Consider the following 16136-nt stretch of genomic DNA (forward strand, 5'->3'; position numbering starts at 1 on the left):
TTGGCCATAACATATACATTTTGCAGTACAATCTCTTGTACTTTGTGGGTCTGTGGATTCACCAGCTAGCTGAGAAAGCAGTGGGACATGAATTCTAAATCTAATTGACGTGGACACAAAATGTAGCGTTTTAATCAAACCTTAGACGGGGTTTATAATTTGTTCCCAAAAAAGTCCGGCTTTTATTGTAATAATTTTTTTGGTAAATGCTGCGTAAATATTTTAGTGGCGAATAAACTACATATTTTCTATTCTAAAACCATGTTTGAAGGACTGAGGCAGGCCAAACATAGGGCGATGTTTCTCAACCGATTGAGTAATACCAACCCACACTATATTGTGGTTGTTTGTACAACATTTCGTATAGCGCGATAAGGAACTCATTAACAGTTGTTATCACACACTTTTCTGGCTACTAGGTTCTTTTTTTCTTTTCAGCCAGTTCTTTATTTCTTTACAGCCAGTTCGCTATTTCTTTACGACCAGTTCGGCTGAAAATTTTAAAATAATCCATGGTGCGATTTAGACCACCAGGATCTGTTTTGGAACGTAAGATTTTTTTATGAATGTTATTTATTAAGTAATCCTTTTTTTGTGCGTGTATTAGTAGCATTAATAGAATAATAAGGTACTAAGTATTTTATTGCTCTTATTCCTCGGGCCCTAGGCTCCGATGCTTAACCGCTGAGGGTGCATCAAAACCCTCAGTCGTAATTGTAACTATACTTAATAGAGTTTATGAAAATCCCCAACTAGGTACTTACCGAACTTATCTACTCAAAGAATAATGTTTTTTGAAACTTCGCATTTATAAGTACTAGAGTTAGGAATATTCATCTAGGAAAATTACTGTTCTCATGGCAAATTCACGCGGGCGAAGCCTTAGCCAAAAGTTAGTTACGTACGCGGGCGAAGTTGCAGGCGGCTGTTAGTCCATACTAATATTATATATGAAAATATGATTATTTGTTTGTTCTTCTTTCACGACAAAACGGAGCATTGGATTTGGGGTGGAGGTGATTTTTGGAGTGGAGGTAGTTGGAGAGTCGTAAAGTGATGTTGGTTTTTGCCGCGGGTGGAACTGCGGGCAACAGCTTGAGCCATGCCACACTACTCGTCGTGCTTCGTTGCGTCGACGCAGCACGTCGCGGCTCCATTGTTTTCTATAGATTACGATACTGACGTACGCAGCGTTGCCGTACGCTGAATCTTCAGGCAATTCCTGCGTTGTCCGTCGAACGGAAGTGCGCAAGTTTCCGCCGCGCACTGGTTGCTATGGAAACGTGAAAACTTGTTTTGTTTTGTTGTCATTTTGAGTGTATCGATCGATTGCATTTCAGGCATAATTAACTAGATTAGTTGATAGGCATTCTGCCCCTTATAGAGTATTTAACCGAATTAGGTAAGTCTCTCTCTAATCCAGGGTTGCGCCTTTGGCCCCAACCGTTATTAATTACTTTTTAATTTTCAAGCAAGCGAATTTAATATGAATATAATGATCGTAATAGTTAAATTAGACATCTGTTTATTTTCACAAAGTGCAGCATGGATAAACCTCTAAGTCAAGCCGACGTCGCCGCGATGGAGACCCAGCTCAGAGACTCCGTGGAGAAAGACCGCGGTTACTGGAGAGTGAATGACGTTAAGTGCGACGCCATACACACCGCCAAGACTTACGAGGAGTTCGCGTGAGCCAGCATTAACATTCCCTCTCTCTCACCTCGCATTTTTTCGCTTTTATTCGCGACTGTGACACCCTGAAGCCCGTCAACGTAAAAATCCCTCAAATTTTGAAGATTCGGCAGTAGTTCTGCGTCTTCCGCCTGTCTGATGTGAACACTCTTTGGGGATGATTGTTGCCTATTATACTTGCCTAGGTATTTTTTTTACCAAGGGGCTTTATCATCATACGATCCTTATGTATTGGCGTGATCTAGGTAATTTCGGTGATGTCAGTTTACACTTTCCCTGGTCTACTGTTATATAATAAACAACGGGTTTGTCAGAGAATATACACCTTCGCTAATACTTTCAGTTGTTCAACGCAAGTTATTAGGAACAAGTTGGTAAGGAACTCTCGGTGCACGAATTCGACTCGCACTTGACCAGTTTATATCTTTTTAAATTCCAGTGACCGCGTAGCTGCAGCCCATTTGCGACCTCTAGAGAAGAAGGATTACAAAGCTAAGAAGAACGGCTGGAACCAGTACGCAGTTGAAGAAAAGGAATGTGATTGATCAGCTAAAATAATTTGTCATAATAAAATGCATTATACTGTCACAAACGCTTACGCATACGATCTTTCAGTGATACGGTGTAAAACTCTTTAGTTAAAATATAAATTAATTGGTTTTTTAAATGGGTTTTATTTGGAAATAAGTGATTTTGTTTGTAGGTATTTGTTGTACTTGAAAAATATATGTCAAGTTGAAGAAAATTGCAAGTCGTCCGGAGAGAAACAAATTTTGTCACTCGATAATTGTGTATATTTATAGTTTTTGATTGAAACACAATTTGATTATTTATTTTACACAATCATTTATGTATGGCTTGGTGTCGTCAAGGATAAAATGCGTGCTAATTATCGTCGAACATATAAGAATGCTGAAGATCGTGCGAAGTGGAGAAGAAAAAGTAGAAGCAGATAGTGGGCTCTATTGCTAGACGAGAGAGAGAGAGAGAGAGTTGTTAAGGTCGTTTCTTCGGATTGGCCATCAGGATGATGATTTCGACCTTTGTGTGACTGCTCTCCTTCTTCGGGTTGTAGAAGCGGCGGTCGTTGCGGTCCATAGGAACCAGCGGCTTGAAGTACCAGCCGTAACTGAAAAAATATATGAAATATATATCAATACATATAATCAATACATATAATAAAATTAAAGAAAGGCCAAATTTGTACATTGGATATTTTTTTTTAAATTCTTCATGGAATATACTTAGTTACTGATATAGATGACGAAAATATAGTTTTGGAAATTTTTGTCTGTCTGTCTGTCTGTGTCTGTCTGTCTGAACGCGCATCACTCGAATTCTACAGAACCGATTTGCTTGAAATTCGGTATGTAGGTACCTTATATACCGGGTTAACATCTTAGGTACATTTCATCCCGGTAAATGGCCTGACCATTCACCGGGATGAAATGTATCCCGTAGGATAATTGAAAAACTAATTATGAATAAAAAATTCCTCAGAATCCCGGGTTAACATCTTATAGATATTTCATCCCGGAAAATGAGGGGGGTCCTGTAGGTTAAAATAACAATCCACGGAGCCGATTTATTTTAAAATTTTGTAGAAAGGTGTAAATAGAATATAAACAAATTGTTTTTATTAATTAAAGTCTGATATAGATATTGGGCGCATTATGTATCAATATATCAGTATAAAACTGTGTGACTGACTGACTGACTGACAGACAAAATACACCCGAAAAACTGCTGGGCGGGAAGCAGAAATTTGGCATGTAGGTGAGTGTAGGTGAGCACCAAGAGAGGATTTTTGAAATTCTACTCCGAATGGGGTGAAAAACTGTAAATATGAAAGTTCTACACCGTTGAAGTTAGTGACTTGAATTTGCATTTTGGTTGTTTACAACAAAGTAATGAAAACATGTTTCAGAATTTTCTGAAAATTAACCCTCAACCCCTTTATAAGGGTGGTGAAAGATTGAATGGGACTTAATACAATTTTCAAGATAAAAAGCTGAAAATTGGCACACTTACTTTTTGTAGTAAATAACAGTAATAGTAAATACAAAAAATGTTTAATTTACGTTTGTGGTTAATAAAAAACCGGGACGTAAAACGTCATGGAAAATGGGACGGCACGCGTTGCAGAAAGCGGGAGAGTGGGAGCGGGAAATGGGAAGGAGACAAGTAGTGGGAAACAGGACGGGACACATTGCAAAAAACATGATGTCAAATAGGAAACGGTACGGGATATCTACTTTACATTACATAGCAGGAAGCGGGATTAGACAAGTTTGCGGGAAGAGACACGCAGCGGGAAACAGAAAATTGAACTAAAGATGAGAAAAAATGCGAATTTGAATCATATATGTTTACCAGTCTTACAGAAATTCACGCGGGCGATGCCGCGGGCAAAAGTTAGTTCTAAATATAAGTCCAAAATTTTATGTAGGTAGTGCAACCTCTGTTTCACACCCTTAAGAATAAAATTCATTCTTATAATTTCCTAATCATATATTTCCTGCAAAATAAAAAATCGATTTCGTTATATGTGTTTTTTTTTCCTCATTCGAGGCCCTTGTCTGTCGGACTTTTTGTCATAGAGTAGATTACTTACACCTGGTTCTCTGTGACCGGCGCGGGGTACTTGCTTCGAGGCCCCTTGGCCCTGGTCTGGGCCACGTTTTGGTGGTACGTCTTCACCTTCTCCTCTTGTTCCGTGGACTCCTCTTTGTGCTGGTCGTGTGAAGCGTAAAACTTGCCCGTGACGGGTATCGCTGGCGTTTAAACATATTTATTTGAAAGAGAAATAGGGTCTCTAAGCATAAAAAATTAAGCTATAATGTAACACAGCACACTGTACTATGGCATAATGATTTTTAATCATGCACAACAATTTGAATCATAACTAATCTAACCTAACCAAACCTAAAAGTTAATTATGCCATAATTACCCGTATGCCAAAAATCTGTTATGCCTTAGACCTATTATGCCAAAATATTCTATGCCAAAATCGTTATGCCAAATAACAATAGGACTAAATAGTTTATTCGATAAAAAGTGGCCCCAGAGAAATAAACTCGACAATTGTGTAGTTTGGACGTTTGTCTCGTTGGATTCATCATCCGATATTCAATTCCCAAATTAAATCTACGATAGTTTTAGATGCTTATATTTAGTTCCACATATCCAAGTTGGTAATCAGGTCCTGAAAGCTAAATATTACTTCCGCTTGTAAAACAGATTCGATATTTTCCGCGTCGCTTCAGTTTTCATGACAATGAAATTTATTATGGTAAGCATGACCCTCATCGGTCAAGGTCGGAGAAATGAAAAATGTTTTACAGCCAAAATTGGGCCTGTAGATCTTGTAGTTCTTGAAGTGTTTGACCTCCCTGGAGATGATCTCGTTGAGCATGTGGATGTCAATCGGCATCCTCGAGCCGAACGTACACTTGCCTTCAACCATGGTCCTGACATATGATGAAATGTATAAATTAGTTTTTATTATGTAATAGCAGCATGCTTCACTCCCGTGGAGTGATGGCAATGTAGGAAAGTTTCATGGCAGATCTTGAGATTGGCCCGTTTAAAAACAAAATATTTGTTAATTATTTTATTTAACAATAACAATTTTTTGAAGCGGTGATGGTTCAATGGATAATTACGCTTATCCTAATCAAATCTAAAGATCCAGTTCAATCCAGTAATAATTCCAGTACAAACAAATAAATGCGTCAGGGAAAAGCTAGTATTTTTTATAAGAAATTAATGTAAATACAAAAGTATTAACGAGGTTTATAGAGAGATATATGAATGTGTAGCTCATATACTTTGCTCCTTCTATTTATCTTTATGCTTAACGAATAAATTTAATCTGTAATAATTAACCTGTTTTTTATATTTTTTATGTAAAAAACTAATGCAGAATATAATATGTGTAAATAAAAATCAAAAATGCATCAAACAAACACTCAAATATCAAACGTCACACGGTTTAGTGTCAAATGATTTTTTAATTCTTTGATATATTCCTTCGGCCTAGTAAAAATTCAAAATCAAATCATTTATTCAGAATTTAGGCCTTCACAGGCACTTTTCACGTCATATTCTAAATTAAATGATATTTACCAAAGCTACAACCTACTAGAATTTCGGAACGACCACTGCTGAGAAGAAATGCCGAAAGAAACTCATTCAAACAGTGTTGGTCCCTATTATGCCAGAAGGGCTTACCATTTTTTAAATATAAATTTATGTAATATATATAAAATAAGTCTACACTTTGCTAGAAGAGAAGACAAAACCAGTGACGGAGTGGTCGAGACAGGGACAGAGAACGGTTGGTAAATCACCAGCTGGTGATCAGATAACATTGTTTGAATCACGGGAAAGCGATGGACGAGACTGGCTCAGGACCGTTGGAATTGACGCGAAAAATGTGAGGGCTATACCCAGCAGTGGGTTAATGTAGACTGAAAATGTGGATGATGACGAGGTAAGTAGTTTTTTAGTATCTACGAAAATCCTAAACATGATTATTAAATACTAACTAACCCGCCAAACGAGTAGGCTCCATCAACAGGACAGACGTCGATTTTAATGGGTCGGTTAACCGAGTTAGGGCTCCGGTACCGACAAATTACCGGGAGATGGGTTGGATTATAGGCCTCCGAGTTTAGAGCTGCAGGGCTAAGTAAGTACTCAACTTGTGCACGCAAGACTGTTTATGACGAATTGTAAATTTTTGAGACTTCGAGACTATAGGTCATTCATACAAATACAAACTAATTGTATGTTTTTTTAGTTTGAAAAATCCTGAAAATTTACAAAATTGAATAAAAAATATGAATCCATCCTTAAATATCATAAAACAAAGACCTTGGTCTTTAGAGATATAGCTATTTTACATATAAATGGCAAACAAATCCATTTTCCAGTCTATAAATTTCATTTCTAAATAAAAAAAGCGAAAGTATTATGTCCATCGAAATAATAAATTCGTTAGGTTATATACTATATACCGTTCTAGATTCTATAAGTGAGAATCTATATCTATGGTGAGAATATGTGAATCGTCCACAAACAAGATGCAAACCAACACTAGCTCGCCGCTATTCATGGACGGCAAAAAATCTAATAAATGGAATATCCAATGAACACCAGGGCACTGAATTTAAAAACCTTGATCGGTGGTATATCTGCAATTCTTCACGCCACCGCCACGCGCGGCCCACTAAGGTTGAGGACACACGAAACAGCAGAAAGGTTTTAAAATATTTTCATATTTAAGTAACTTTAAAAAATAAATGGTCTGGGATTGAAACAAAAATATAGAATGTACAAGCTGCTTTAATTCCAGCTTTATACATATATACTTTTTACTATGTAATTTCAACTAAGTTTACATAATTTTAATTTTTAACAAATTTAAAAATTTAAAAGTATGTAGTAATTGTTTTTGTTAGCTTTTTAACGCCTGATGCAAAGGATGTTTTACATCCTAGCTCAGACCTCATTGTTTTTGTGGCAACTACTTTTAATAGTTTTTTTCATGTTTATTGTAAAACTTTACCATGTAATTGAAATAATTTATTATTATTTATTTATCTTCCTTGCTGAGTTTCCGCTAATTTGAGTCTAAATAATGAAAATAAATATATTACGAGCATCGATGCAATAGAATTGTAATCGCTTAATTAAACGCTGATCGCGGCACTCGATTAAAGTCTTAGCGCGAATTCCGATCGTCCGCCGATATTGCGGGCCTCGACATCGCGCGGACTATTTCATAAGACGGATAATTGGAATAGCCGCGGCATACCGTTACCGCTCCTAGACTGGCCAGACGAGCGGTTCGAACGCTCGTTCCACCAGAAGAGTATGTCTGAACTACAGAAATACTTGATAACTAACCCCTAACGGCGGATTCACGACTTTCCTGCTCAGAGCCGGAGGATAGGAGAATAAAATATGTCTGCTATTTCGATTATGAAAGAAGAGGAACCGTTCCGATGAGAGAGAGAGAGAGAGAGTAGTAAACATAACTACCTAACTACTTATATCTTTTTTATTTAACGGACGTCTGACGTTTGAGGTTGCCGTTGGGAGTAGTCGAGATTTTGCAATAATCTTATAGTTATACCCAATCCATAAGGATCCGTAATTTCGATGATACTTAGATAGAACTAAGATTGATGAAGAAGATTAACGAACCTAATAGCTGAGTCTGTAATTCATATGAGATTATGAGTACCGGTGCTAAATAACATGTTATATTATCGTAATAACGCTCAAAAGTAATTCATAATTTAGCTTATAAATAGTAATATTATTTGATCAGAGAGGTAAGATTTTAAAAATAAGAACCAAGCAAACGCCATCGGCCGCGTTCGAACCGCCCCGCATTCAATCGCAAGGCCGCCAAGACAAGAAGGCTGCATTCCTCCCGAGCCACGTGACACCCTTCATTAAACGGCGCAGGCGAAGCCAGGTGCGTCAGCTATCTCACTGATTATTTTGCTACAACTCCAATATCCGCTTAATGTAATGTTGCTTATTTCTATGCAAAGAGTAGACAAATCAAATTGAATTTTCTGATTGATTGTTATAAGGCCTTAAAATTTTTGTGTTTACTCTTAGGGACTTAATGAAATCATTAAACTAACTACATGCCTATTTCAACTTTTGGATAGGTGATATATAATAACAATCAAGAATAGAAAGCCAATATATTTTTATAATAGTATTTTCAGCCCGAATTTTCATAATTCCTAATTTTAATCTTTATCTATTAGGAACAATAAAATTAGCATTAATTTATCCTGAAATCGATTTTATAGTTGAGATTAATTTTCACCACAAAAACCACCATGGAACAAAAATAAACACCAACAAAAGTACACTGAAGTCTGGTTTTCTATGCTGCCGACATGTTGACTTATAAAATATTTATTAACTTCTCAATCTTTCATATTTCATTTTTACTGACCAGTTAAAAATACGTGAGTTTGGTTCACACCGCAGCCACCATAATATTGTGAATAAAATAAAAGCCATGATAGAACGAAAATAACTTCGTATAGATAATGTTAAATTTTATAAACAAAAGTGTTTATGATTGTCTAGTCCATGCTGTATAAGTCAAAGTGCGGAATGGATTCATTTGTCACTATTCAATTTGCGTCAACGAGATGTAATCACTATCCAATGGAGAAGTCTCTGTTTATACTGCACTATAGTTAGAGCGATCTATAATGGTGATATTATGTAGTTAACAATATTTATCGTGGGACAAGTTAATGGGATAAGTCCGCCGTTGGTAGAATTTTCTCTGTATTGCGATTTTTTATGCGATAAATTATTTGAAGCAAAAGTGTGAAATGAAGAAGTAGAAAAGTGAACCAGGTCTTTAGCGATTCTTTGTTTTGTTAGACAAGGCTTACAACGAAACTAATTCGGGAAAAACGACTAATCTTAGGTAATATTATAAATAAATAAATTCAAAAATATAATAATCAATTGCGCATTTTATTCTAACCATACATCAAATTTTGAAATTCGTTATGTAGTTTTTCCGCGAAACCGCCACAATCAGCGGTGAAAATTCCGTATTCCTAATTATAGTTGTAAAGAATACTTATTACTTGATCTTCTAAAATATGTAATAAGTAAAAATATTGTGTAGCGTTTATATATCTGCCAGCGACACACAGAAACTAAGCTACTTAACACCAACATTTTCTATACTAGATCGATTACCAGTTTAAAACATATTGTTTTCCTAAAGCTGGGTTTACGCGAGTAAGCTAATGGCCACGTGCAGAGATCAAGCGATAGATCACGTCCTGACAGCGTGTCCACTTATACAAAACATCGAGGTAAAGAAAACAAGGTCGATGGCTAAAATCGATACTTTCTTTAAATCCGGCGGCATTTATAAAACTATAAGTATTTTTTAAACGTGTAATCTTTGGAATATATTTCTGTATGGTGTCCATATTTCCACACATATTTTAATTTATATTTATGATTAAAAAAATTAATTGATTTATCTATAAATTAGACCTTCACAGGCACGTCAAATTTTACATTACTAATTATGAGATGAAATATAGCCTATAGCAATCTTAGATAATGTACCTTTCTAATGGTGAAAGAATTATTGAAATCGGTTCGGTAGTTTCGGAGATTACCCGCCTCAAACATACAAACTCACAAACACTTAACTCTTTATAATACTAGTATAGATAGGTAATTTCTAAAAAAGCTACAAACTACTGGCTTCGGAATGACCACAGCAGAGAAGAAGTGTCGAAATAAACTAATTTAAACAGTGTTGGTCATGTCAACCAAAAGGCCTTACCATTTCTGACATTTTTTACAAAGTATATAAAGTACCTATGGTAAAAAAGTAAATAAAAAAACAGAACAGTTAAATAAACACGGTGATGGTTACCAAAGGAGTCAATTAAAGTGTCTCTCATCCACACCGACGTTGATGTTTTAGGTCCCAGGTCAAACTTAATACTTTATAACAAGAAAACCACAGTGGACTGCAACAGGAGGTAGAGGTTCAACGATAATTTTATGCAAATGTTATAATGCTGATTATGTTATTTTTCAGAAAAAATAAATAGAAAGATTTAATTTTTAATTACAATTAAGAGTAAATTATTTGAACATCTAACCACGCATTTTCGCATTTTATTATTTTTTAGAGCTTTATATCCATACAGTAGAGTAGTTTGTTGCGATGCACTAACAGACCCTAGTGTATACCACACCAAAACCTGTTTATGTCAGTGCATTTAGTTAAGGAGTCAACTGAACCTCACAACCTCTTTATTATCCTTTGAGAGTGTATTAACTTTATCACTTAAAACCTGCAAACGTTCACAACTGAACTAGAAGTTTGGTGTAAAGATTTTTAGAATATTTTTCATTGCGCCTACCTAACCTACAATAAAAAAAAAGTAAAAATTAAAATTAAAAAAAATTGTTGATTCTGTATTTAGGTTAAATAAGTTATTATCTATTTATATTTATCATAGGTAGACTTGCAAATAAGTAACTAAGTATTTTATAATCTTAGTTTAATAAATGAGCAAGCTATCAGTTTAAACGTGGCCATAGCTTTCCGAAATGTTCGGCTCTGTTTACCCCGTAAATAATGATAATGAAATATGAAGATCTTCCCTCACAATATCACAAACAACGGTGATTTTTTACCTCATTCGTTTTGAATCCAATAAATCATTTTTTCGCCAACTTTTGCGTAGGTCGTAGGCAAAATTAATATTATGCGACCCTTATCTTCTGCGCCAGTGATTTTGAGGGTATTATTAAAAACAGTAATATGCTTTTGGGATGAAACAAAATGGGTCAGTTTTTGGGACGTATTCTTTACGTTGCAGGTACAACCTCTCCCCCTATAAATCTGATGACCTGGATAAAATAATATTAAAATCAGCTACCTACTTTCAGTTGTTTTTCCATGGAAATATATATTTTATTTCTATATAATTTATTAAAATTACATGTGTATATGTATATTTACAAATTAAATATTTCGTCCAGCGCGTTTGATCGAGGCATGGTTCCGAGAATGCTGGCAGCATTTCCTCGCTGTATAGACGTAAAAGACGGTTAATTTTTCCAATGTCAGACAAGACATTCCAATGTCTTTATTCATAATCTTAATACTTGTTGTAATAAAATCTGTAGATTTAGGAACATTTTATTAGAAGTATCCATTTGCCTCACAAAGGAGTGTCAGTTGATAAATGGGCCACATAAAGATGCCTTTGAGTTACAGGCTTTGAGTTAAATCGAGACGGTTATCGCGCCAATAATAATTTGTTTCCTTTATTTGCAAGAATTCACAATTTCCAAATGTATAATTAAAATTTATTAGAATATGATGATAACTATATAAAAAATATATTAAAGGTACTTAGTTTAGGTGACTATTTTTTCATTTGAGATTTTTCGGTTGCATTCTGGCTCTGACGTGCCGAAGCCCAAGGACTTCTATATAAAAGTTGTTTTCTCGTGAATATTATTATAATGATTTGCCATTGGGACGTAGAAGTAAATAAAACTGTGTGTAACGATATCCTTCATAAAAAATATCTAGTAGGATTCAAACGTGAAGCCTAACTAAGTGTTACTAAAGAACCCTAACTACTCTTCTATTACACCGCTTAATCGCACGAAATTACATGTCGATTTTTAATTTTGCTTGCGCCTTATATATAATAAAACAAGCTCGTAGCATTTCGTAGCACCTCGTAGGCGTGGCTACGATGCAACGTAGATTTTCGTAGCCGTCTACAGCGAAAGTACAAATTTGTTCAACTATAGGCAAAAACAGCATTCCCAAATAGGGTTTGTTCAGTAGAGTACGTTGACAAGTTAGTGACATCAATCTAGATTCATTAAAAATTTATTGAGTAAGTGCAATGCATTGTAAAACTTGACTTTTACGCAGGAATTTGTTGACGAAATTTGATGTTACTGAAACTATATTTACAAGCCATTAGTATCGTAATAAAATTCGGCACAAAAACATCGCATTCGCCGCAAAACACGTGTATGACCTTGAGAAAACTGTTCAAATTCATAACAAAGTATGTGCCGCTGTGGCGCGCAAAGCTTGCGAGCTTTTACGCTTCAGTCGCACTCGAAGCTCTGGCCGGGACGCACGTCGACGCTCACCGAAACTTTAAGCTACGAAAGTCGAGTGGAAATTGAACGATAAAAGTGTTTTTTGGACTATATATTTTATTGTTCGAGCCGAAATTTTACTTCATGGAAGGTAATTAATTTTTGAGAAAATATTGTAAGTTTTATGAATTGTTTGGTTATTAAATAAATATTAAGTTTAAGTTAATTTAAATTAAGATGAATTTATTTATAGTAATCTCATATCTTTGTGAATTTTAAATTAATTGTGAAATTTAATTTTTTAATTGATATTTCATTTGGTATGGGAGATGAAATTTGTACATATTTTATTAAGTTTATTTAGTTTAAACTAAAGAAACTAAAGCAAAGGTTTTAGTTAAAATTGGTTATTAGTTGTTATTAGTAAATTTCTTTTATTTATCAAAGCTAGACAACATTTTAGTAAGTTCATTTCATAAAAATTTTGATATTCTTGAACAATTTTAAAAATTTGAATGTTTCGAATAATTACAGTATTCCAAAGTATTGAATCAATAAAAATAAATACAAAAAATATTCCTGTAGGTATGCGACTACTGTTTTACTGCAAAAGTACTATTTTCAAACTGCGACGTGTGGTTCCCGCCTTAGAGTAGGACCTCCCTGTACTCCTGTGGATGTCTTAGGAGGTGGCTAAGGGATAAAAACCTTGACAATGTATAGGCAACAACAGCATTCCCTAATAGGTTGATATCAAACAGGTGGCCGATGGTAAAGTAAATGCCAAAGTAATTTTATATAACCAGGAACAAACAGAAAAGAGAAAGAGAATTTGAATATTTTTTAAGAAATAGATAAGTTATTATATAATATCTAGTATACAATATAGTAATAAATAAATTATAGAACATAATAATCCTTACCTTGACCTCCCATGGACAACATTCTGGTAATTTTCATTCTTCATAGTCGTATTCCTCATAGCTGAGGTTATTACGTGGAATGAAACACACAAAACAACTTTCTTGGCATTATTAATGGAGTGGTTTGCCATTGCCTTCTGAATTTCACACACAAGTTAATAAGAATCAACCAGTGTGCAGGTTTCCTCACGATGTTTTCCTTCACCGGAAGCAAGTGGTGGTCTATGAAAACTACTATATATGAGTCAGATTTGTATACAAACTCATGTGGCATAAGTAGGATTCGGGACCTTTCGATCTACAGGCGAGCGTCTTAACCATTACACCACCACCGCCACTGGTAATTTGCTCTTTTACTTTCATTTGAAAAACAATACGGGCTTGTTGTAGGCGTAAATTGTTAAGGTGCGGACAGATCCTTGTCATTTTAAGGTATATATATCATCATATCAGTTTAATTTGTTGAACTATGTTAGCATAGCTGTCTGTGGAAGCTTTACTTTACAATTTTAATAGGATTGATCAACACTGTTTGATAAAGCTAATTAAAATGGTCTGTTGAAAATAATGTTCGATATTTACTGAAATGATTGCAATTTGGCATTGTTCTACTCAATCCTATTAAAATTATAAAGCAAAAGTTCCACTGGCAGCTATGCTAACATAGTTCATCAAATTATGTTGATACGTGATGCGCGAACAAACATACCTACTTGCAGTTTTATTATAAGTATAAATAGATATAGCTATGTAACTATAAATGTGTAGTATAGGGTTCGAATACAATTTAACAATAACAATATAACAGGTCATATTGTTATATTTTGTAAGTAAAATAAAATATTTTAAATTGTATTCGAGCACAAACACTACTAGACATCTATAAATAGCTATATTTATTTATTCATAAATACACATAATTTACTTAAAAAACTTATTAGTCATTCGGTAAACCAAACATGACAATTTTTTGTACGAAAAATATTATTATAGTATTTCTAATACGTCAAAAGCGATATAAAATATCAACTAAGTTACATCATTAGCAAATATAATTGCGATTCACAATTATTTTTACTGATTAAGAATAACTACGTTTTGACTATACAAATGTGACATCACAAGATATCACTGTCTTACAAGTTAGAGAAAAAAATCAATTTTGAGCGTAATGTGGTTTAATTTGCAAGTAAAAAATAGAACGGAAAAACTATCTGCAAAAAATATAAGTAGTTATATATACAACAAATATTAGTATATGTACTACATATTAGAGTATACGATATTTTAGATCCAAAACGACATTATTACGGGGTCTGGAAAAGGTAAAGTACTTACCTGAGTACTTACATCAGTGTTTACCTTTCGCTCGACTCGACGTACTGACCATATTGCCTCCATAAGTTGAAAGAAATTTGTAATCTGTGATTTTAACACGAATAATTGTTTATCATGAGTAAATACAGAACACTAATGTGACTGGCAATTAGTAGTAAATTATTATCTTTTAAAAATAAAAATAATATATTAACTTATCTTATTCTCAAAGAAAATTTAAAGAAAAATACCATCAGTCTACTAAGTACTCATCGCATTTTAAGACGCTAAAAATATTTACGAAAGAAATAAGTACCTATTTTGAAAAAGCTTGCAACATAAAACATGTTGTAATATCTATTTACATATAATAAAACTGTAAATGCCTGTGACTACTGATTAGAATTTGATGTGGTTTTCACAGTTGTTTAGGATGGTCTAACTTAAAATCTGGTGCAAGTTTAATCGCGATACGTTGCTTAGAATAAGAGATATTGACAATAATAAGTTACAAGCAGACACACAAAATAAACGCAGCCGAAGTCGCGGGCGAAAAGCTAGTATAACATACATTTTGAGGTCGCTTAGAAAATAATAATTAAAAAGATAAAGGAGAATCAAATTGAAAAAGTTTGCCTCCCAAAAGTTGTGTAATCTTCATGAGCGATCGAAGACTTACCGTGTTCGTCAGGTTAATACGGGTCTTCGACAACGGGATCCCGGACTAACGTCTTAATCTGTCGTCGTAATTCTTTTTAATTTCAAATAGAGATGGCATCGGCATTATGGCGCGAATGACTTTGGAAAAACGTAAGATTTTCATGTCTTATCGTGATGAATTGATTTTTCAAGATTTTTGTATTTTCTCAGTCTTGTCTTTTAAAGATTTGATCTTTTAATAAAAGAAATATTAATTTTAAACGTTTTTATTTTTAGTGTAAAAACTATTCTCCATAGCTTTTTTGGTCTGACTTCCGAAAACCGTTTGAAGAGGAGAATTAAAGGTAGAAAAGCGGCCCCTGGACTCTGACGGATAACGGCTGGGCAAGAAACCGAGTAAAAGCTTAGATAGAGATAATAAAATGCGCTTAACCAAACGGAAGCCTGTAAACACTACAGTTAATATATTGCATTTGCGAGCAATAACAGTGCAGTTTATTTGCTAAGAGCAAACAGCTACGGCTTTCAAATAAAATTATCCGGTTCTGAGGCTGCTTTGCGCACTCTAGAAAGTTGTCTCTCTGATATTATTAAGTCTATTTTATTTTAAACCAATATACATTTTTATAAATCATGTTTTTCATGTTGATCTGAGGGCGAAGGGATACGTAGAATTTGCCAGCGGCTTTTCTTCTTGCACAGATTGTAAAAGTTAACAGTCAAGCAATGTATATAACATTAATTAACTAAGAATATTACGTGAAAATGTATCTGTGAAGGTCTAATTTCAAAATAAATGATTTGATTTTTGATTCAATCAAGGAAAAATGGTCTTTAAACTGGAGATTCATTTTAATGGGAAATATAATAAAATTAAA

General features: G+C 34.4%; 3 protein-coding genes across 4 annotated transcripts in view; 2 read left to right on the plus strand and 1 right to left on the minus strand.

Moving 5' to 3' along the window:
* The first annotated feature begins 396 nt into the window (after positions 1–396).
* On the plus strand, positions 397–2359 carry LOC128679952 (uncharacterized protein). 2 transcript variants are annotated; one of them, XM_053762501.1, is made up of 3 exons: positions 397–547; positions 1534–1688; positions 2132–2359. In XM_053762501.1, exons 2-3 carry the CDS (start codon positions 1546–1548, stop codon positions 2235–2237), a joined length of 249 nt encoding a protein of 82 aa, XP_053618476.1. In that variant the 5' UTR covers positions 397–547; positions 1534–1545; the 3' UTR covers positions 2238–2359. The 2 variants fall into 2 exon arrangements, with proteins under 2 accessions (XP_053618476.1, XP_053618477.1); XM_053762502.1 differs by having other exon boundaries at positions 398–549; positions 1540–1688.
* Positions 2360–2447: 88 nt separating this feature from the next.
* LOC128679951 (cilia- and flagella-associated protein 144-like) lies at positions 2448–5714 on the minus strand. The gene is made up of 4 exons (XM_053762500.2): positions 5582–5714; positions 5036–5163; positions 4307–4466; positions 2448–2821 (listed from the first exon to the last, which is right to left on the minus strand). Exons 2-4 carry the CDS (start codon positions 5157–5159, stop codon positions 2689–2691), a joined length of 417 nt encoding a protein of 138 aa, XP_053618475.1. The 5' UTR covers positions 5160–5163; positions 5582–5714; the 3' UTR covers positions 2448–2688.
* Positions 5715–12354: 6640 nt separating this feature from the next.
* LOC128679885 (sodium-dependent noradrenaline transporter-like) overlaps positions 12355–16136 on the plus strand; it is a 31225-nt gene continuing 27443 nt past the window's right edge. The window contains exon 1 of the mRNA XM_053762372.1: positions 12355–12509. The gene's annotated coding sequence lies outside the window, so the exon portion shown is untranslated. The remainder of the gene's footprint in view (positions 12510–16136) is intronic.

This window comes from Plodia interpunctella, chromosome 22 (genome assembly GCF_027563975.2).
Source record: "Plodia interpunctella isolate USDA-ARS_2022_Savannah chromosome 22, ilPloInte3.2, whole genome shotgun sequence".
Taxonomy (NCBI): Eukaryota; Metazoa; Arthropoda; class Insecta; order Lepidoptera; family Pyralidae; genus Plodia; species Plodia interpunctella.

What these genes read in the sequence shown, in the direction of transcription:
- LOC128679952 (XM_053762501.1), top strand. Translation starts at nt 1,546, where the DNA reads ATGGATAAACCTCTAAGTCAAGCCGACGTCGCCGCGATGGAGACCCAG. An exon ending in AAGACTTACGAGGAGTTCGC is followed by an intron (nt 1,689 to 2,131) that starts GTGAGCCAGCAT and finishes TTTAAATTCCAG; the next exon opens with TGACCGCGTAGCTGCAGCCC.
- LOC128679951 (XM_053762500.2), bottom strand. Translation starts at nt 5,159, where the DNA reads ATGGTTGAAGGCAAGTGTACGTTCGGCTCGAGGATGCCGATTGACATC. An exon ending in CTACAGGCCCAATTTTGGCT is followed by an intron (nt 4,467 to 5,035) that starts GTAAAACATTTT and finishes TTTAAACGCCAG; the next exon opens with CGATACCCGTCACGGGCAAG. An exon ending in CCGGTCACAGAGAACCAGGT is followed by an intron (nt 2,822 to 4,306) that starts GTAAGTAATCTA and finishes ATATTTTTTCAG; the next exon opens with TTACGGCTGGTACTTCAAGC.